At 35.3% G+C, this 23199-nt stretch overlaps 2 protein-coding genes across 2 annotated transcripts in view; one reads left to right on the top strand and one right to left on the bottom strand.

Moving 5' to 3' along the window:
- Window positions 1-6590, bottom strand: part of LOC145328420 (uncharacterized) — a 383707-nt gene extending 377117 nt beyond the window's left edge. The window contains exon 1 of the mRNA XM_080172061.1: window positions 6556-6590. The gene's annotated coding sequence lies outside the window, so the exon portion shown is untranslated. The remainder of the gene's footprint in view (window positions 1-6555) is intronic.
- The window catches only part of Not1 (CCR4-NOT transcription complex subunit 1), a 92517-nt gene that overhangs the window by 55143 nt on the left and 14175 nt on the right, over window positions 1-23199 (top strand). The window contains exons 45-58 of the mRNA XM_080172057.1: window positions 1432-1600; window positions 2533-2609; window positions 3109-3161; window positions 3460-3578; window positions 11589-11757; window positions 12301-12412; window positions 12808-12898; window positions 13702-13821; window positions 14066-14214; window positions 14536-14659; window positions 21215-21281; window positions 21640-21795; window positions 22098-22246; window positions 22619-22724. Of these exons, the coding sequence (XP_080028183.1) occupies window positions 1432-1600; window positions 2533-2609; window positions 3109-3161; window positions 3460-3578; window positions 11589-11757; window positions 12301-12412; window positions 12808-12898; window positions 13702-13821; window positions 14066-14214; window positions 14536-14659; window positions 21215-21281; window positions 21640-21795; window positions 22098-22246; window positions 22619-22724 (1661 nt within the window). The remainder of the gene's footprint in view (window positions 1-1431; window positions 1601-2532; window positions 2610-3108; window positions 3162-3459; window positions 3579-11588; window positions 11758-12300; window positions 12413-12807; window positions 12899-13701; window positions 13822-14065; window positions 14215-14535; window positions 14660-21214; window positions 21282-21639; window positions 21796-22097; window positions 22247-22618; window positions 22725-23199) is intronic.

Here is a 23199-nt window from a genome sequence, read left to right as displayed (position 1 = left end):
TATTTACATTATAAAAAGATATAACTGGAAAGATAGGCCTTTGTATAAATATTTTTTTAAAACCCATCCCCAACTTGGGTGTTTTGGTTTTTCAAGCTTGGTTTTTAGTTTAAATCAAGTGGTTTTTTTAATGCCAACCCTGGTTGGTACTTCCAATTTCCCTAGAGAAACCACTTCTAGAAAAAAATCCCTCCACCCCCTACTTTCCTTTTTTTGTGAAGTTCATAGTGTTTCATGGAAGATTAAAGTTTATTCGGGGGGGGGGGGGGGGTACTTTACACCTACACTTGAAAAAGATATAACCCAAATTTTATAAATATAATACCCCCCCCCCAAAAAAAAAAAAAATCAAGTAGTAATGTTTCAAATAGTTTGTACCTTTAATATATACTTGTGAGTTAATATGTCAACAAACTCGATAGTAGACACCTTCATTCTAAGAAATAAAATATAAAAGAAATATTTTACACGAAAAAAAATACAACCAAGGACAACTTTTTTAAACGAGGCGTAATTTTTTCACGTATTTTTGTAAAGTTGTTTGTAACGGTTTAGTTAAACGCTCTTATTATGTCAAACAGTTTGACTTGATAAAAGTATTTGACTAAATCGTTACACACAAATTAACGGAAAATACTCAGAAAAAAATGACCCTCATTAATAAGTTTTGTTGCGCGGCAGCGCCCCTTGCATCTAGTTGCTCCTAATGCGAAGGGGGTCAACGATAGAAAGAATAAATAGCATAAACCATTTTTTTAAACTTAAATCTAAATAGTAAAATACCCTAAAACCACCAGAGGACCTATAGAATCAATGATAGAGTTCATGAATTTTTCCATATTTCAATATTTTCTATAGGATACGTCTTTTAATGTAGATAATTGAGCATACAGATTTGGAAAGTGATAGAGTAGCTGTTCTTTTTTTCTGTGAGAATCAAGTTGGTCCTTTAGATTTATTAGGAAATAAAAATATATAGCCACGTCAAATAGATACCAATAGCTATGTTTTTGATAAACTATTGTATTTTTTATCTCAATGTAGGATATTTAGGTACATTCCATAGAAATGGACAACAAATCAAATGCAGTGACGATCATTTTGGCGGATATTTAATATTTTTGTAGAAAAGGAACACATTTTATATATATTTTACCTAACTATAATCATTTCATCGACAAAAAAATAAGCTTTTATTTTAATTATAAGTCTCATTTGATCGTATTGATGATTAAGGGTGGAGATTTTTCTTTGGGTTGTGTTGGGGGGGGGGGGGGTATCTCCTTTAAAATAGATATAAACCTTCCTGGACATAAGAAAAGCTTCACTGTAAAGAAGAATCATATTTGTCTTAGCGAGATCCTATGTTACAAACATACATGCATCTTTTTACTTTTGTAAGGATTTATATAAAGAATTATTGAATCTTAGTTGGAGGTGTGAATGTCCACTCTGGTGGCGAGGAGAGCTGGGCCATTATTGAGGAAGTGTACAACAAGCTGCAACCATATATTGAGGGAAATACTGGTCTACCTGGGACACCCCACCAGGCAGGTCTACAACAACTTCTGGAGGCACTCAAGAATGCCAGATCTAGCAGGTATTGTCGTAAAATTGTTTTTAAGAATTTTTCATTGTTTTTGTTTTAAACATTATATTTCATTTTATCTTCATATATTATGCACGGATAATCATCATTCAGATATAAGCATTTTGTCTTTTTAATGAACGACGGAAAATTAGATGTCATAATTGTTTTTGTTTTCTTCTGTAGATTTAGAACTTATGTAAGGTGGATGTTGGGGGGTGTCAACTGTCCCCTTAAAATTGCAATTTGAAAGGTTTCTTCCCCTTATTTCACCCTAATTGGTCTCACACCCCCTGTAGAATCGCTGTGCACGCCACTGCTGAGAATCAGTTTTTAGAATAAAATACGTAATTATAGATCCCTATTACATACTAAGTATGTATTTGATCTGAAGGATCTGATCATCCAATATTAAGTGAGCAAAATGGATATTATTGATTTGGAAAAGTCGTGGCACGAGTCACCACATCTCCCCCCCCCCCCCCCCTTCTGAATTACTTCCTGTAGAGCGTAATATTTAACATAAGTTTATTCTTTAATTAAAAATATAGAATTATTATTGAATACACTAGATTTACTAGAATCGTATCCCTAAGTTACATTTTGGATAATGGACTGTTTATTACACTGTTCCCCCAAAGTTTTTAACAACGTTTTCTTATTCGGTGTTCCAACAATTTTGGAGACTTGGAATTTTGATTGGTTGGTTCATTTCAACCACTAATTTGTGTATTATCTAAATGAAAAAAAATTATCTTAAAAGTTAGTAACTTTACCTTTCGGTTGTTAGTACCGAAGCTACTCTATAGCTCCTAATGTGCATTTGAAACGTTTTGTAGGTTATCTTCAGTCTTTTACAAAGAAGTTTCAGAATGCAATTCAGCAGTCGAACCATAATTGTCTTGTACTTTTTTGTGTTTCAATGTTTTTTTGTTTTGTTTTAGGGAAGTTAGCAGCATAATAATATTGATTGGAAAGGCAGTGGAGAATTTACTCGAAGGATTAAACATTTCAGTACAGGAAAATATCATAACATATAACCTTAGTGATTTAATAACCAGGACATTAGTGTTCATTATTCGCGCAGTAATAATGAGCTAACATTTTTCAAAATTACTAGTTTGGTTTCAATTCATTTATGTTTGTCATCAAATTATAGTCTATATCAATATGGATGGACAGACACATTAAGTTCCACCAGGGAGAGGGAGAGGACATTGGGCTGTTTTTAAGCTAGTCCCAAAAGTTTTATAATAACTTAACTACTTTGAAAGCTTTAATTGAATTTGATTGGTTTGTTTATGTAGTTGAGTGTCCAAACATTTCTATCACTTATTATTATCTAAAGAAAGGGGTAATTTTGTGTATCATCATTGGAGGTGTTGTTGTTGTAGCCCTGGTTCTCTAAAGTTAGGACTCAGATGCACACGGAGTGTACATCAATTTATCGGTCATTGTCTTATTCTTTTAGATACCTGACAGACGGACAGACACAGTGTTATCATATTTTTGTGAATAGGCTGAACCAGACATGCTTGCAAGATTTAGAGATGCTAATCTTCTCGTTCTAAAGGTAAGGAATTTATTAATGTGACTCACAGGGGTGTTTATTCAGCACAAGATTCAATGTTGACCCCCCGGCTGCAAATTATTTCATTCAAATTAAGTTAACGCAACAACATTTGATACTACAAAAATCACGTCCAACCTTTTTATTTTAGTGGGTGGTAAAATGAGGGGCTTCAAAGTTTTGAGAGGGTAATCTAATGTATTTTTTTAAATTTTGAGGGAGATAAAATAAATGGTTTCTACATCCCAGCTTGGACGTTTATGCTCCAATATTAACATCATTTATACTCCCGTTATTTTAGGCATTGGGAGATGGACGTGCATTTGGTCCTACCTGGACCCAGAGACAGGTGACTGTGGCCCTAGTCGAGGCCAGGGAGGATATCAAGTGGAACATTGATGCTGTTGATATTCTTATCAGGTAATATCGTTATTTCATTGGTTACTAGCGGCTGTGCCCCTAGAGGCATCTAGCGGCACGTATTCTTTTTAATCTTTGCTAAGATCAGCTGTTTACCAAAAAATATTAAGATGGCCGCTGGGCGGCGCTAGTTATATTTTTTGGATTTTCGGTAACTTTTCTTGTGATGGTGGGCGTCACGCTTCCCCTATAGTTATAAACCTGCCTAGGACCCGCGACCGTGGCTCAACACGTAGCACACCCGCCCGTCGTCGGGAAAGTAATAGGTTCGAATCTTGGCCCGACACCGCGTCATAACTAAAGACGTAAGAAATGGTTCCTACTGCTGCTATGTCAGGTGCGCGACAAAAATAGTTAGAGTAGGGGGAATGCTTTGGCCCAAAAACAGGCGCAACTCACTACCCTGCACAGTTAGGACTTCTCAGACAAAGGTCGATCAATCAAAATGTTGGTTGTCTAATGGGCAAATGAACGCTTTACACCGCAACCATAGGGCTTAGAGCTGACAACCCTATCCTATATCCATAATGAAAGACAAATTGTTACAGAAACACTGACAAATTGTCAGCGGCCTATGCTCCCCCTGTGGAGTGGAAAAGGCTTGTTACTGTTACTAGGATCCATAATAAGCTATAAGGTAAAGGAGAATCGTATCGGTTCAGTGGTTAGCGAGATCCTTCGATACAGACACACACAGACAAACCGGGATCCTGTTACTTTATTATAATGTTTACCATCTAACTCGTGAGGGTGAGGTCCTCTTCGACATCATGGAACATAGTGCATCTATTTAGGTTTAATAATAATATCGCAAACATTTTTATGATATTATAAATGAGAAAGCTATTGACGTTATTCGTTATATTTTGCTTCTTATTAACTTGTTATGGAATTTTTTAAATGTTTACGTTTAAAGTTGATTATACACTAATTGGATAATTTGGCGAAAATTGCTAAAAAAAATTAAATTCACTGATATCGTCACTGGACCTATAAGGCTAACTTTCTTTGGAATTTATAATCAATTTAATTTTGTTTAATTTGTGCAACATATTTACAAACCATCGTTGTCTATTTTACACATTTAATTGAATGAATATATATCTCAATTTACAATTATATCATGTCTGAGAAAAAACTAGCCTACGTGACAAAGATATAGATTTTTTCTATAATAATGAAATAAATATAAATCAATAATAAACCATATTAAAAGTTATTGCATTTAAGACATGTAAGAGCGTGGATAGTTTCAGATTATTACCAAACATTTTCGCCATGCAATAATTAGGATATTTTTAAACTGAACAAAGTCAGTCTGTTCGTAGATGTCGGTAACCACTGCACATTGGGGCAAATCAACCAAAAAGGGGATTTAATTATTTAGTACCCTTAAAATTCATCTCACAAAAATTTCATTTTATACTTTTTTGTAGGTAATTTAACAACAAACAAATTTGCTTTCATGTTTTTTTCTGTCATTTAAAAGGAACATGGAGATAAAGGTCATTTTATGAAGGTAGATAGAAAATTACCAGATTAACCCCTCCCGAAAATAGCCCCCCCTTACCCTATCCATCTATCTATCCATATATCTATCCATCTGTCTATCCATCTATCTATCCATCTATCTATCCATCTATCTATCCATCTATCTATCCATCTATCTATCTATCCATCTATCTATCCATCTATCTATCCATCTATCTATCCATCTATCTATCCATCTATCTATCCATCTATCTATCCATCTATCTATCCATCTATCTATCCATCTATCTATCCATCTATCTATCCATCTATCTATCCATCTATCTATCCATCTATCTATCCATCTATCTATCCATCTATCTATCCATCTATCTATCCATCTATCTATCTATCCATCTATCTATCCATCTATCTATCCATCTATCTATCCATCTATCTATCAATCCATCTATCAATCCATCTATCAATCCATCTATCCATCTATCTATCCATCTCTCTATCCATCTCTCTATCCATCTATATATCGATCCATCTATCTATCCATCAACTATTCATCTCTTTATCCATCAACTATCAATTTATCCATCCATCAATCTATCCCTCTATCTATCCATCCATCTATTCATCTGTCTATCTATTTACTTATCCATCTATCTATCCATCAACTATCTTGAATTTCGTGTTTAAAATGTCTAATTAGGGGTTTTGGTTATCAGAGCAATATGAGAATTTTTTAGTAGCGCAGCTACCCTATCACTAGCTTTTTGGGCCCTTTAAAGTGTAACTAGGTTATTTGTAGTCCGATTTTAGTGTTCAAAGTGTCAAATTTGGGGTCATGGAATTCATTTCAGTAGGAGGGGAGGGGATGGTGTAAATGGGGTTGGATGGGGATCCTTATTTTAGCAAGCTACAAGTTTCACTTTATTTTTATGTTTAATAAATCCATTATAAATGTGGGCATGATTAACATAAATTTTTATTAACTAATATCTATATTTATAATGATATTATGATTCTTGTTTACTGTTTATATGTATACTAGCGGCTTCGCCCCTAGCCTCTAGGGGATTTGCCCCAAGAGGTAATTAAACAAGGATGACAACATTCATGAAAGAAGCGAAGCTCTGAAATGGAAGGACAAACGAACATTAACACTTGTGAAGTGTCAGAACTGAATATTAATGCATGTCTATACAAAATTGTAATTAAAACTGATTAAATACATGTTACTGTTTAAGGACATACTGACGTTTTTAGGACTTGATTATAGAGATGCTTCGCTTATAACAATAGACGTTATTAAAATAGGAATCAGTATTCAAAAAATCAGATGAATAGGATATTTTTAACATTCAAAACCATTATTTGTTGTCAAAAAAGTATTTTAAAGTTAGTATGTTTTTCAACCTATTTTAAAAAAATTACACTATTCTAAGACATGAAGATATATTTCGATTTTAGCAATCATTTTCAATTCATTTTGTCTCTTGTAGAAGTGAATCAAGCAATATTAGCTTGGTCGTTTTAGTAAAAATCAGTTTGTTATAAATGGATGTACGGACTTTCTGGTAACGATTATAGAGTTGCTGTGCTTTCTAAGTCGTACCTAACTGTTGCAGAAATCAGCATGAAAAGTTTGGGATCGATAGGACAATTCTAGCCTGTTTAAGTTAAGTAAAAGAGCTAACTGTACCAGACGTACGGACGGACCGACCCTAAGGGGGGGGTTTTTAATGCAACCATCTCGTAATCAGTGAGCAAATGGCACTTAGAATTCGAATTTCGAGCTGAAATTTTGCATGGGTAATCCTTGGTAGGTCTATTTTCCCTAAATCGAACAAAAAGTTGGAAAAGTAACGGCTGGCGGCTGCAGCTCAGCCGTTTAGCCGTTTTTGGCCTATTTTTAGGGTAAATTCATCATTATTTACGTAGGAATCAACTTTTTAAAACATAGTTTTGGTTTAATTCATATTAAATGATAGCAATAACCATTTTTTTAATTTCTAGTACCAGCTGCTAAACGGCTAGTACCGGCTGAAAACGGCTGGGAGCGGCCAAGAGTATGAAGAGTAGATAGGGCTTGTGACATGTCTAGGGGTAGGTTTTTATGGGTGCTGAGCTCAAAAATGGTACCAAAAATAGTGGCGGCCAATACATACGGCAGCAGGGTAACAGCTGCTGCTCAGCTGCGAGCGGTCAAGAGAAGAATGAGTAGATGGGGCTTATGACTTGTCTAGGGGTAGGTTTTTATGGGTGCTGAGCTCAAAAATGCTACCAAAAATAGTGGCGGTCCATCCATATGGCAGCTGGGTAACGGCCGCAGCTCAGCTGTAAAAGGCCAAGAGTAGAATGAGTAGATAGGGCTTATGACGTGTCTAGGGGTAGGTTTTAATGGGTGCTGAGCTCAAAAATGGTACCAAAAATAGTGGCGGCCAATCTATATGGCATCTGAGCAACAGCTGCAGCTCAGATGGGAGCGGCCAAGAGTAAAATGAGAACATAGGGCTTGTGACGTGTCTTGGGGTAAGTTTTTATGGGTACTGAGCTCAAAAATGCTCCCAAAAATAGTGGCGACCCATCCATATGGCAGCTGGGTAACGGCTGCAGCTCAGCTGGGGGAGGCTAAGAGTAGAATGAGTAGATAGTGCTTGTGTTACCCAGCTGCCATATGGATGAGCCGCCACTATTATTGGTAGTATTTTTGAGCTCAGCACTAATAAATACCTACGCCTGGACACGTCACAAGCCCTATGTACTCATTCTACTTTCGGCTGCTCCCAGCTGAGCTGCCGCCGTTACCCAGCTGCCACATGGATGGGTCATTACTATTTTTGGTAGCATTTTGAGCTCAGCACTCATAAAAACCTACCCTAAGACACATCACTAGCCCTATCTACTCATTCTACTCTTGGCCGCTCCTAGCTGAGCTGTAGCTGTTACTCAGCTGCCATATATGCATTGGTCGCCACTATTTTTAGTAGCATATTTGAGCTCAACACCCATAAAAACCTACCCCGAGACACGTCACAAGCTCTATCTACTCATTATACTCTTGGTGGCACGCAGCTGAGCTGCAGCTGTTACCCAGCTGCAATGTGGATGGGTCGCCACTATTTTTGGTACCATTTTTGAGCTCAGCACCCATGAAAACCTACCCCTAGACATGTTACATGCCCTATGTACTCATTCTATTCTTGGCCTCTACCAGCTGAGCTTCGGCCGTTACCCAGCTGCCATATGGATGGGATGCTACTATTTTTGGTACCATTTTTGAGCTCAGCCCCCATAAAAACCTACCTCTAGACACGTCACAAGCCCTATCTAATCATTTAACTCTTAGCCGCTCGCAGCTGAGCAGCAGCTGTTACCCAGCTGCCGTATGTATTGGCCGCCACTATTTTTGGTACCATTTTTGAGCTCAGCACCCATAAAAATCTACCCCTAGACACGTCACAAGCCCTATCTACTCATTCTACTCTTGGCCGCTTGCAGCTGAGCAGCAGCTATTACTCAACTGCCACATGGATTGGCCATCACTATTTTTGGTAGTATTTTTGAGCTCAGCACCCATAAAAACCTAACCCTGGACATGTCACATACCATATGTACTCATTCTACTCTGCGCCTCTCCCAGCTGAGCTGCCGCCATTACCCAGCTGCCACATGGATGGACCGCCACTATTTTTGGGAGCATTTTTGAGCTCAGCACCCATAAAAACCTACTCCTAGACACGTCACAAGCCCTATCTACTCATTCTACTCTTGGCCGCTCGCAGCTGAGCTGCAGCTGTTACCCAGCTGCAATATGGATTGGCCGAAACTATTTTTAGAAGCATTTTTTGAGTTCAGCACCCATAAAAACCTAATCCTGGACACGTCACATGCCTCATGTACTCATTCTACTCTTGGCCTATCTCGTCTGAGCTGCGGCCGTTACCCAGCTGAGCTGCGTCCATTACCCAGCTGCCATGTGGATGGGCCTCCACTATTTTTGTTAGCATTTTTGAGCTCAGCACCTATAAAAACCTACCCCTAGACACGTCACAAGCCCTATCTACTCATTCTACTCTTGGCCGCTCGCAGCTGAGCTGCAGCTGTTAGCCAGCTGCCATATGGATTGGCCGTCACTATTTTTAGTAGCATTTTTGAGCTCAGCACCCATAGAAACCTACCCCTAGACATGTCACAAGCCCTATCTACCCTTTATACTCTTGGCGGCTCCAAGCCGTTTTCAGCCGGTTCTAGCCGTTAGCAGCTGGTACTAAAAATTTTAAAAAATGGTTATTGTTATCATATAACATGAATTAAACCAGAAATATGTTTTAAAAAGTTGATTCCTACGTAATTAATGATGAATTTGCCCTACAAATAGGCAAAAAACGGCTAAACGGCTGAGCTTCCAGCCGCCAGCCGTTACTTTTCCAACTTTTTGTTCGATTTAGGGAAAATAGACCTATCAAGGATTACTCATGCAAAATTTCAGATCGAAATTCGAATTCTAAGTGCCATTTGCTCACTGATTACGAGATGGTTGCATTAAACCCCCCCCCCCCCCCTTATAGAAATATGAAAAAATTGAGGGGGATTTTTATTTTTGAAAAAGATCTTTAAACAACCACAGGACCAGTAGATATATTCCCTGAAGAGTAGAATTCAATCTGTTTAGTGGTTAGCGAGATCTTAAGGGATGGGCGGACAGACAAACAGACATCAAGCTACTTTGTATTATATATTAACACCTAGGGATCTAAGGAACAAAACAATAACCGATTAATATTTACATCCCCAATATTGATACATATTTAATAAATACATATTTAATAAATTATATTACAAAATTATTTGTCTGTAGATGACAATTAGTGGTTGAAAAGTTTTGACACTCATCTTAATGAACCAACCAATAAAAAATCAATTAAATTTCCTAAAGTTCTTATGCTAACGAATATAAAAACGTTATTATAAAACTTTGAAGTTTGGGGACTAGTGTAATTAACAGTCCCCTCCCTTTCTAAATAAAACTGCTGACTTTAAACATGAATACCCTGTAACTACATAATTTAAAAACAAAGCATTACCAATAGACAGACAGATAGACTACTTGCTAATTCAAATTTAGAATGATTATAAGAACCTCACGTTATTTGCATATTAACTTTACGTTTTCGCAGTGAGATAGGGGACATTGGGCTGTTTATAACACTAGTCCCCAAAGTTTTACAGTTGTGTGTTTTAACTACTAACTTTAATCTACAAAAGGGGTAATTTTGTGTATTATCATTGGGGATGTACAACAATTTATTGACCTTTGTCTTATCCCTTTAGATCCCTGATATTTGTAATAATCTATAGAAACGATTATTTAGTTACATTAAAACATCAAACATAAAGAGGTTTAGATTTAGGTTTAGCCCCCCCCCCCCTCTCCTCTCCATCATTTAGTGCAATAGAACTTGAAAATATTTATTATTAACTTTAATTCTAAGTCAGAATAAATATTTCCCAATATGTCTATGTTTCTGTGTCTTTTATTTATTTGAATTATATCTTAAGTTTTGACTTTAAAAGCGCATTTAAACGCCTTTTCTTACAAGCTTTTCGTGCACCCACGTTCAGAAAACGGGCTAAAAACCCCTACGGGGGCGCGGGGGGGTAAATGAAACCAGTACTGGCGATTAAAATATGTCTTTGGGTAATCAAATATCGTTTTTTTAGCCGGTGGCAACCGGTGAAAACATATTTCCTCTTACTGTCTTCTTAAATGTTGATTATAAAACAAACAAATAAAAACTAAAATCTTGACTTCAACTAGAATTATTTAAGACTAATTTCTTCAATTTGTGTTTTTTTCTTTTATACTGTCAAAATATATGTAATGCATGACTCATCAGAAGTTATTTTGTCTAATTACGTTAATTCTAAGAGATTTTATAATACTTTTAACATTGTTGGTGAAACACAAAAAGTATGCCTTTTTCTGTAAGAAATTTTTTGCATTTCTTGACTTCCATGCATTAGAATGCTTACTTAAAAAGCGTATTTTTACGATTCCTTTGAAATCTGATGTACATTGGGTATGATAATACTCATAGAATGTTTAAAACTTGATTTGGGGGTGGTGAATTGTTGCCCCTTGTTGCCCCTATGTGCACTGGACCAATTGGTCTCTACTTTTAGCTGCTCATATTATGGTTTTAATAGTTTTTTGGACGGGGAAATGGTGGACAGACGACACCCTTAAAATAATGGATGTAGGATATACGTGCATATTATAACAGGAGAAAAAATTGTCGTTAATTTAGTTTGCAATTTCCCCTCGCTTTTATTGGGCGGGCTGTTTATCCAGTAGAAGGGATAGGGATGGGGTAAAGGAGGGGAAGGTGGGAGATTTTTATTTTATCCTGCTAGAGAGATCACTTTATCATAGAACATGAAAATCTCATGTGAGATCCAAGTAATAATAAATCCATTCTTAAAATATGCCACCTCCACAACAAAATATAAAACTTGTTATTTCAGGTCAACACTTGTGAACCTGTTTGACTATGACAAATTCCTGGCTGCAACCCTGGAGGGAGGCAACAACCCTCAGGCCCTCAACTTCGCTATGTTTCTGGCCAAGGTTTATCTTATTGATGATCGTAGCAACGCCCAGCTTATTGAGAGCGACCTCTTCGGTACCTTAGAGGTGAGTAATTCATTTCCAGTATGGCTTGGAAATTGATTAATATCCGGTGGATTAGAACCATACTGAAAAATTATCTAAATGTACAATCTTAATACCAGTTTTGTTAGCCCGTGTTTTCGGCATCTCGGGGCAAACAAAACTGGTTTTAATCTTTAATCTAATTTTTAACTTTTTTTACAACATTATTTTGTATAATATTATTATCATATTCATCTAATTTTTGAATTACTTATTCCTATAACAACAAGGTATAGTGTTATAAGCAAAGCATCTCTATAATGAAGTCCTAAAAATTTAAGTATATCCTGTATTTAAGCAGTTTTGCAACAATTTAACTTACATTTTTGTTCAAACATATATTTTCTGCTTATTAAGCTCTGACACTTATCAAGTGTTATGTTCGTTTGTCCGACCGTTTCAGGGTTCTGCTTTTAATAATGTTGTCATCCTTAATTATTTATAAATATAATATTATACATATATTGATACATAAATCTGTCATGGTGTATAAAAATCTCAATTAATTGAAAACTGTATTTGTAGATGTTGGTACAGATTTCTAACAATAGTCGCAATCCCCCAGAGGGACTGGTTCAACTTGTTGAAATGCTGAAGATCAACTGTGATCGCATGGAACACAATCTACAAATGTCAGGTACTGCATTTTTTTTTTTTGGGGGGGGGGGGTGAGGTGTTATGTTGAACTCTCGTAATATAGCACTTATATTAGTATATCGAATACCAAAAAAAAATATGTAAGGAGTAGGGTCAACCCTTCTCTCAAGTACCTCTAGTTAATGAATGTGCAATTGTTTGTCAGGACAATTATTCGATAAATATAGATGTTATAACCAGACAACTATCTGGATCCCCTGTTGGTGACCTTTTCGTCTACTATCAAATTGCTTTGTGCTCTTTTGTATCGACTTGGCTGTGTTAATATTCTCGACCTTATTGGTTGATTTTCAAAGACCCAATTGAAAGTCGGAACAGCGGCCTCGTTGGTGGGGACATACACCTTGTCCTTCTATTGTATTACTCTAATATCAGGACCAACAAGCCAACTCCACAGTGGAATCGCTCAAGCCAGAGAATATGAAGATCCCCACGGACTTCTGGAGAAAACTGAATATTTACTCAGGTATATACTATATATATATACTAGCGCTACGCCCTCTAGAGGCCTCTAGTGGCACTTTTTTTGTTCAAGTCTCTACAATACCTATATATGTTGCTTTCAAGTCTCTACGATACCTAGCTATGTTGCGTTGGAATCTTTCAGAGTAAAATAAAATTAGATTTTTTTGTGATTTCTCTTGGGAGGGTTGTGGTACCCTCCCCTAAAATAGTTATAAACCTTTCCGGGACCTTTGAGAATCTACCTTGTTAAGGAGAACCCGATCGGTTCAGTGGTTAGCGAGATCATTCGGTACAAACATACAAACAAACAGACAGACAAACATCGTTCTACTTTGTATTATAGATATATATATACCAGTATGGATTCGAAACCGATTAATATCCGCTACATTAGAACTGGCTCTCAGCCATGATAAAGAATAATTTAGTGCATCGTATTAAAGACAATTATCCACGTATATTAAAATAAAAATCATAAGATTAAATTAGAATTGTCAGCTCGGCCCCTTGGGTAAAACAAAACTTGTTTTAATCTTATTTTTTACATTTTTATATCTGCGGAAAGCTGTCTATAATAAGATGCGATAAATAACTATTTTAGACAGGTTTAGGCAGTGATCTTAAGGGTATGCATTTTTAATATTACATTCTAAATTATGATAAACAAAATTAATCCTGCTGTAGGTAAATTCAGATGTCTATTTATTTTTTGTGTAAAATATGGATATTTTTTATCTTTATTCAGGTAGCTCGGGTGAAATATCCACTGAAGAATAGAAATGAATAAATATGCTTTTTATTTAGGGAATGGGTGAACATGTACCACTCCCCCAACGCAGGAAAGGACAGCACCAAGGCCTTCACATTGTTTGTACAACAGATGAACATGCATGGTCTCCTTAAAACTGATGATCTTATCACAAGGTATGTTTATTTAAGTAATAGGATGATTGTTTAAGCATTTGATGTATCTGTGAGCTTGGGTTTAGGATTAACTTATAATTCAAACTAACAATTGTTTGTTTTGGCTAACTAAAGTTTCTCATTTTGAAAGAGTTGCTGCGCTTATGTAATTGAAAGAAATATGCTCATAAAACCAGAACAAATTAAAAACTTAAAACTCAAAAAACGGATAAAAAATAAACAATATTTATTGTACCTTTGTTAGGTTTTTCCGAATGTCAACCCAGATGTGTGTAGACCTATGTTACCGCGCGCTCGCGGAACAGAACAACGCACCCTCCCTGGTGCGCGCCAAGTGCTTCCACACTTTGGATGCCTTTGTCAGGCTCATTGCCCTGCTGGTTAAACATTCGGGTAAGTTTTCTGTTTTTCAATAAATGTCTTGTCTAATGTTCGTCAGTCTAAATATCAACAATTTTCGTCTATCGTGTTAATTCCACTTCGGCTGCGTTGTTATAAGTTTAGCAAAATTGTCTGTTTTTTTGTAATTTTGAAAATCCATATGCTTTGTCTTTGATTTTATGGCAGTAAATAGTAATTAACGGCTTGCCTGAAAATTGCATTCTTTGGGAGGGAAAAGACAATTTTTATAGATTTGTAAGATTTACCTACTTAAGTTTTACTCACAAAAATACAAATTATAAGATCAAATTAACCTAATATTTTTTAATTTAGGAGACCAACAGAACACCATCACCAAGGTGAACCTATTGAACAAGGTGCTGGGTATCGTGGCAGGTGTCCTATTGATTGACCACGAGGTCAGGCGCAAGGAGTTCCAACAAGTTCCTTACCACAGGTAAAAATATTTATACCTGAAAAGTAATAGGTGTGCAAATCCTGGAGGTAGTGGTCATTGGGCTGTTTATTACTCTAGTCCCCAAAGTGTTATAAAAACGTTTTCTTATTCGTTGGCTCAACTACTTCAGGGACTTAAATTAATTTTGATTAATTGGGTTAATAAGTTGAGCGTTCAAACGTGTCAACCACTAATTGTATTATACAAAAGGGGTAATACTTAAAATAAAGGGAATGCTGGAATGTAGGTTTGTTGTTTAAGAATTTACTAAAAACCTCACTTCATTTTTTTATAGTTATAAAAGATAATTTACATGAAGATGGTAAAAAAAATCTCCCCTTTTTTTATTACTCAATATTATTTTCATAATGTTGTTGTCTTATGATTTTGTAGCAAATATGATTAAAACTTAATTATACATTATATTGAGTTTGTACGTCTAAATATGTACACTTTTTTTATTAAAGCTTATTTCAACATGAAATCTAATCTTCTTCTAAAGTTTGTTAGTTATAAAATTTAGAAATAATATTGAGAGGTTTTTATTGCATAGAAATAACTAGTTGACCCATTTCTGACACTTGAACACTACCCACGCCTAATATAAACAATAATTTATTAACTTGATACCTATTTTTAAAAGCGAAGCTTTTCTATAATTAGGGTCGGTCCGTCCGTCCGTCCGAGATAGATAGCTTTTTTTCGTTAATTTAGGCATGTTAGAATTGTCCTATCGATTTCAAACTTTGCATGGTGATTCCTGTAGTAGTTAGGTACGATTTAGAAAGCGTAGCAACTCTATAATCATTACCAGAATGTCCGTACGTCCATTTTAAACATGTTTTTTTTTACTTTTTTAACAACAAATTGTTGTGTGATTTGATTATCCGTTTGATCTGATTTTTGGTATTTTGATTCCTGGGACAACAAAGTACAATATTATAAGTGAAGCAACCCTATAACCAAGTCCTAAAAATGTAATTATGTCCATAAACAGTGTCAAGCAGTTTTTCATAAAATTTACTTACAATTTTTTTTCGACTCGTATACTTTTATTTTCTGACACTATACAAGTATTAATGTCCGTTTGTCCTACCGTTTTGCGCAAAATTAAAACCTTTTACTGGCCCCCCTCCTCCTTATTTTCATTTTCTGTTCAGGGATACATCAATTACTAAAATCAGTCAATGAATAAGGAAATTATGCCCCAAAACATGAATATCCCTGTATTAAGGTTTCCCCTCTGGTATACTGGATTTACTTGATTTACCTCACTCAACTTTCTGGCGTGTTGTACAATGAAAAAACTACCCCCCCCCCCCTTATTTTTGATTTTTGTCAAAACTAAGCGGGGGGTTAAAAAACTACCCCCCCCCTTATTTTTGATTTTTGTCAAAACTAAGCGGGGGGGGGGGGGTTTTCGGTGCTCCGGTCTTCACATGTAAGCAAGCACCGCTTTGATTTATATTCTATGTTTTTGTTTTGATTATCTTAAAACCTATGTCATTTAAAGGTTGAAGAGACTTATTTGGGAAATAGGCTTATAAACTGAAAAATCTCGCTTTAATCTCATTCTTATCGTTTGAGCCGTTGCTAAGATTTTAAGAAGCAAACCTCCCACTACATTAAAATTTAAGATCATTATTTCCAAGGATCCTTTAAAAACTAGGTCAAAAGCTTTTTATGGAATTTATTATTTTTCATAATATTTTAATTGCATTTTTTCTTGTTATATGAAGTTATTAATTATAAAAAGAGAGAGGTCATTTTCTAGTAAATCCCGTAAAGGTGTGTGTTGTAAGGCCTAAAAATAGTAGTAGAACGATAAGGTGCTCTATATATTTGTATTCCCTATTGAATAGAACAATAGGGAATTTTTTTTTTTTTTTGATAATCGTACCTGGAATATCTTTAAAAAATACGAAATTTCTATCAAACGCTTTGTTTGGCTCAAACTGACAGAAATTTAAAAAAAATATAATTATAATAATAATGTTTTCTATAGGTACAAAGTAAAGGTTAAGAACAATCTATACCATTAAACAAAGGAAGAAGTCATTCTTTACAGGTTGATTTATTATACTTATATTTTTTTTATTTGTGTCAGTTTGAGCCAAACAAAGCGTTTGATAGAAATTTATGGATATTCCAGGTACGGTTATCAAAAAAAAAAAAAAAAATTCTTCTCTATTGTTCTATTCAATAGGAAATACAAATATATAGAGCACCTTATCGTTCTACTACTATTTTTAGGCCTTATAACACACACCTTTACGGGATTTACTAGAAAATGACCTCTCTCTTTGTAGAAATTTGGTGGCTTTACTTTTACCATCAGTGGACCCTAACCTCCCCCCTCCCCCACCCTTACTAATTTGAAAATCATGTAATTATCCCCTATAGGAAGCTTAATCAGGGGGGGACTTGACTGAATCTAACCTTAAATAAGTAACTTTCAGGGAGTAAGGGAGGGGACAATGGATCGAATATTCAATTTTTAGAAGTCTCAGACTTTGGGGACTGGCTTCAAGGGAATGTGCAAGAATTTAGCAGTTTCTGACTGAGTTTGGGGACTTGCGCATAGAATGCCGCTACTCGTTATGTATGTTTTGAATATTGCAGACGGGGAGAAGGGATAAGGGAAGTGGGGGGAAAGGAAATAAACACTCGTTGTTAGTTTGGAATGTAGCAGACGGGGAGAAGGGAGAAGGGAGGTGGGGGCAAGGGGCAAGGGAAATAAACAGAATAAAAAGGGGCAGTCGTATTCTTGCTAGCAGCTGGCCGGGTCCAATAATCTATTAATATAAAAATCACACCAAAAAACCTCAATATATTTCATCAAAAACAAGTTGTGATTTCACTTTACATGACGCTCTGGAAATGTATTATTCAATTAACAATCCCTTTATAATTTCCTACAAATTTATTGGATTAAACTAGATTTCATGCCCTTTCTTTGATAACTCTTATATTGAATTAATTGCCCATTGTCCCCTCCCTTACTCCCTGAGTAACTTTACAGTCAAAAGTAAAATCTAGGAGGAGAGGGGGGAGGGGATATCTGAGTAGACCAGTGGGTATATAAAGAATTTTGGTAAAATTTTGCATCCTATTTGGAACATGTTAAGGGTTCTTTTATCTTGTTATTGCAAGGTTGATTATTTCATTTCAGGCTTATTTTGTCACATATTAAATGAGGAGTTTCATATTTTTTCCTAGAGGTATCATTTTACTGTGGGAGAAATTACGCTTAACGAATGTTGTTATTTGGAACAAATTAAGGGTTCTTTTATCTTGTTATTGCAATGTTGATTATTTCATTTCAGGCTTATTTTGTTTCCTATTAAATGATAAGTTTCATATGTTTTCCTAGAGGTATCATTTTACAGTGGGAGAAATTACTATGTTGTTGTTATTTGCAACAAGTTAAGGGTTCTTTTATCTTGTTATTGCAAGGTTGATCATTTCATTACAGGCTTATTTTGTTTCTTATTAAATGATGAGTTTCATATTTTTTCCTAGAGGTATCATTTTACTGTGGAAGAAATTACGCTTAACGAATGTTGTTATTTGGAACAAATTAAGGGTTCTTTTATCTTGTTATTGCAATGTTGATTATTTCATTTCAGGCTTATTTTGTTTCCTATTAAATGATAAGTTTCATATGTTTTCCTAGAGGTATCATTTTACTGTGGAAGAAATTACTATGTTGTTGTTATTTGCAACAAGTTAAGGGTTCTTTTATCTTGTTATTGCAAGGTTGATCATTTCATTACAGGCTTATTTTGTTTCTTATTAAATGATGAGTTTCATATTTTTTCCTAGAGGTATCATTTTACTGTGGAAGAAATTACGCTTAACGAATGTTGTTATTTGGAACAAATTAAGAGTTCTTTTATCTTGTTATTGCAAGGTTGATCATTTCATTACAGGCTTATTTTGTTTCTTATTAAATGATGAGTTTCATATTTTTTCCTAGAGGTATCATTTTACTGTGGAAGAAATTACGCTTAACGAATGTTGTTAATTATTTGAAACAAATTAAGGGTTTTTTATCTTGTTATTGCAAGGTCAGTTTTTTAATTTTAGGCTTATTTTGTTTCTTATTAAATTATGAGTTCCATTTTTTAAATAATAGACCTTGCAAAAATCTACAAAAAGAGTTTCTTTTTACTATTGTTGAAAATACGCCAAACGAATAGCTAGGTGTATTGTTTTTTGTACCAACAACCTCGAGTTCTGATTGATTTCGAATTAGGGTTGGCAATCCGGATCCGGAATCCGCCCAATTTTTGGTCAATTTTGGAATCGGTATCTGGAATCCGTTTTTTAATAGCGGATTCGGATTCTTAATTGGACGGCTAAAATTAGCGTCTTGAGTTTTTTCTTTCAACTCCTTTTTTTGAAGACAAAGATTATCATCATTATATATAATATCTTTTATAATTTGGTTCTATTCTCGGAAGTGAATTATAGAGAACACCAAGAACATTAATTTTTAGGACATATGTAGCACTTAAATTTAAAAAAGCCTTTAAAAATATTGCTAGAATACGGATCCGGTTAAAAAATTTGATGGATTGCCATCCCTATTTCGAATAAGATTATGAAAGGGGTAGTTTCACGAAATGCATTTGAACTTAATTTAGTGAACCGCATATTTTATCCTGGTTAAATGGTTAAACTACATTTATATGGCAAATATATGAAAAAAAATTAATTTTCTACCACGTAGTTTTTAAAATATCAAGACTTGAAAATCGTCTTTTTAAAAGCGAAGCTTTTCTATAATTAGGGTCGGTCCGTCCGTACGTCCGTCCGTACGTACGTCCGTCCGTCCGTACGTCCGTCCGTCCGTAACGGATAGCTTTTTTCGTTAATTTAGGCATGTTAGAATTGTCCTATTGGTTTCAAACTTTACATGGTGATTCCTGTAGGAGTTAGGTACGATTTAGAAAGCGTAGCAACTCTATAATCATTACCAGAATGTCCGTAGGTCCATTTTAAACATGTTGATTTTTTTACTTTTTAACAACAAATTTTTATGTGATCTAATAATCCGAATGATCTGATTTTTGGTATACTGATTCCTGGGACAACAAAGTACAATGTTATAAGCGAAGCAACTCTATAATAAAGTCCTAAAAATGTAAGTATGTCCATAAACATTATTCTGTATCAAGCAGTTTTTCAACAATTTTACTTAAATTTTGCTTCGACATTTATACATTTATATTCTGATTATTCAGTTCTGACACTATACAAGTGTTAGTGTCTGTTTGTCCTACCGTTTCAGTGCTTCGCTTTTATGGATGTTGTCATCCTTGTTAAATTGCATATATCACAAAAAAAAACAATTTTCAAGTCATGATATTTTAAAAACTACGTGGTAGAAAACTTAATTTATTTCAAATATATGCTATATAAATATAGTTTAACCCATTAACTAGGAAACAAGGATGACAACATCCATAAGTAGCGAAGCACAAAATTTCGTGGATGGGAATGACCGTCATGGTTGTTTTCTTCAAACAACGGGAAATTTAATTTTGATATCTAAAACAGTTATTTTGAAAATCGGATCATAAACACCAAAGATATGGGGAAAAATGTAAAAAATTTGAAAATAGCCAAAACCCTGCAAAAAGGCAGTCTGACCATTATTGTTGTTTTCTTCAAACGACGGGAAATTTAATTTTAACATCTCTAACTGAAAAAAATTTGAAAATTGGACTAAAAAAACCAAAGATATGGGGAAAAATGTAAAAAATTTGAAAATAGCCAAAAACCTGCAAAAAGGCAGTCTGACCTTCATAGTTGTTTTCTTCAAACGACGGGAAATTTGATTTTGATATCTTTAACTGAAAAAATTTTGAAAATCAGTTCATAAGCACCAAAGATATGGTGGAAAATGTAAAAATAGCTAAAAACCTGCAAAAAGGCAGTCTGACCGTTATTGTTGTTTTCTCCAAACGACGGAAAATTTAATTTTGATATCTTTAACTGAAAGAATTTTGAAAATCGGACCATAAACACCAAAGATATGGGGGAAAATGTGGAAAATCTAAAAATAGCCTAAACCCTGCTAAAAAGCCGTCCGACCGCCAGTGATGTTTTATAGTTAATTGTGCTCCTTAATGATGGGAATGTTGTCAAAAAATTTCAGAATTCTATCTTTTATAGGAGCTGAGTAAATCCCATTTCCCCCATAGCGTTACGGACTGACGGACTGACGGACTGACTGACGGACTGACGGACGGACGGACAAAGTGAATTATAGAGTAGCTTCGCTACTAAAAATATGCGGTTCACTAAATTAAGTTCAAATGCATTTCGTGAAACTACCCCTTGGTAAAAAAAATTGGTGATTTTTACGTAGATTTTTACGGATTTTTACGTAGATTTTTACGGATTAAAACCGAACGTGAAAGTTTTGCAAGGTAGATTACATAGTTTGATAGACAATGTAATTGGTTGAGTGTCCTAATCTGAAATGATATAAATCCTTGATAGCCTTATAATGGCAAGATAATTTTAAAAGTCAATTTTGTTTAGGATATTTATTATGCTGTACTTGGAACTGAATGCCCCCGATCAAATTCTGGAGAATATTAACTTCCAGGTAAAAAATTACTTTATACATTTTCAAAAAATTTTATTATCCTCATACAGTACAGAAAGTTCTAAATTAGGTTGTTTAGGTATTCATTATTACATTGCATATAAGAATCTCAATAAAAGAAAAAAAAATATTTTCTTCAAGTTTGTGCCTAGGCATGCCTTAACGTGTCTGTAAATCACCGTCCCCCCCCCCCCTATTTTAAAAATAATTTTGAATGTAAGGGGTGTTTTTTTTCCTTTGCCTCATTTATTGATTTAAAAATAAGGAGGGGAAGAGGGTTCAATGTTCGACAAGGCTCTTTGAAGGAATTTTTCTTATTGATTTTCCAAACTCTAATTATTGTTAAACCAAATTTCAGGTATTAACCGCGTACTGCAACATGCTGAACATCCTGCGTCCTAGCAAGGCTCCAGGTTTTGCTTACGCCTGGCTGGAGATTGTATCCCACAGGGTTTTCATTGGCAGGATTCTCAGCCTCACACAGAACCAGAAAGGATGGCCTATGTATAGTCAGGTAAATATTTTAGTAGGGGTAAAATAAATGGTTACAAACCTTGCAGGGTTTTTAACAGAAAATTTGTTAGAAAATGATATTACAGACGAATATTTGGACTGTTATTACACTGGTACCCAAAGTTTAAACCACAATATCTTATTGGTGGGCTAAAAACTTTGGGTATTTATATGGAATTTTGACTGTTTGTTTATAGACTGATAGTGTTCAAAATTTTGACTGCTTGTTTTCATAATAGGTGGTTAGAGGTACAACAAATAAATTATCTTATTGAATTCTCCATTATATCCCTGATATTTTAGTTGTTGACTGCGCTGTTCAAGTTCCTGTCGCCGTTCTTGCGCAATGCTGAGCTGGCCAAGCCCGTGCAGAAGTTGTACAGGGGAACCCTGCGGGTCCTTCTGGTCCTGCTCCATGATTTCCCAGAGTTCCTCTGTGATTATCATTATGGGTAAGTCTATCAGTCATAATGTAATTGGCTTGGATTGAGTGGACATAGGGTTGTTCATTTCAATAGTCCCCTTGTTTTATGATAACGTTTTCTTATCTAACTTTGGGGAATTTTTTTGAATTATGATTGGTTGGTTTATTACGTTGATTGTCCAAATTGTCACAAGTTGTAATCCATAGAAGGGGTGTATCATTATTGGAGATACATTATTGCCCCCCCCCCCCTCAATCCTTCGCGGTTTGGGGGGGGGGGGCATAGTTAGGCCCCTGATAAAACCAAGTGCACGCCACTATAGTTGTACTCAATCAAAATGTATTATAAAATTGTGGAGATGAATTTTTATCAACAAATATATTAAAATTTTGTATTAAGGTTCTGTGATGTGATCCCGCCCAACTGTATTCAGATGCGCAACTTGATCCTCTCCGCTTTCCCACGCAGTATGAGACTTCCGGATCCATTCACACCAAACTTGAAGGTAGGTTTTTGCCACTTTTTGAAACAAAAAGTAAAAACGTGCATGATCTCAGCCCATAAAAGAGTTATAACTCTAAAATTCGGCACAGCAGTTGCTTTTGTGTAGAACAATATGGAACTGTGAAGAAACGGCGGCGGAACCGCCGTTTCCCGCCGAATTTTTTTTGCCTTTTTTCGCCAAATTAGACAGTTCTTTATCATCTGAGATAAACTTTTTTTCTCATAAAAATTTCCCTTATATTTTCACGTGACACTTGTATTTCAAACATGTCAATATTTAAAAAGATTGCAAGTGTCAAGTTAAAGTATAAGCGAAATTTTTATGAAAAAAAAAGTTTATCTCAGATGATTGAAAATTGTCTATTATGGCGAGAAAAGGCAAAACAAAATTCGGCGGGAAACGGCGGTTTTCGGCGGGAGCAACGGTTCCGCCGCTGTTCTTCACAGTTCCATATTGTTCACTACAAAAGCAACGG

Source organism: Acartia tonsa, chromosome 9 (assembly GCF_053477335.1).
Source record: "Acartia tonsa isolate MP-2025a chromosome 9, ASM5347733v1, whole genome shotgun sequence".
Taxonomy (NCBI): Eukaryota; Metazoa; Arthropoda; class Copepoda; order Calanoida; family Acartiidae; genus Acartia; species Acartia tonsa.
This window is presented reverse-complemented; position numbering and strand designations above follow the sequence as displayed.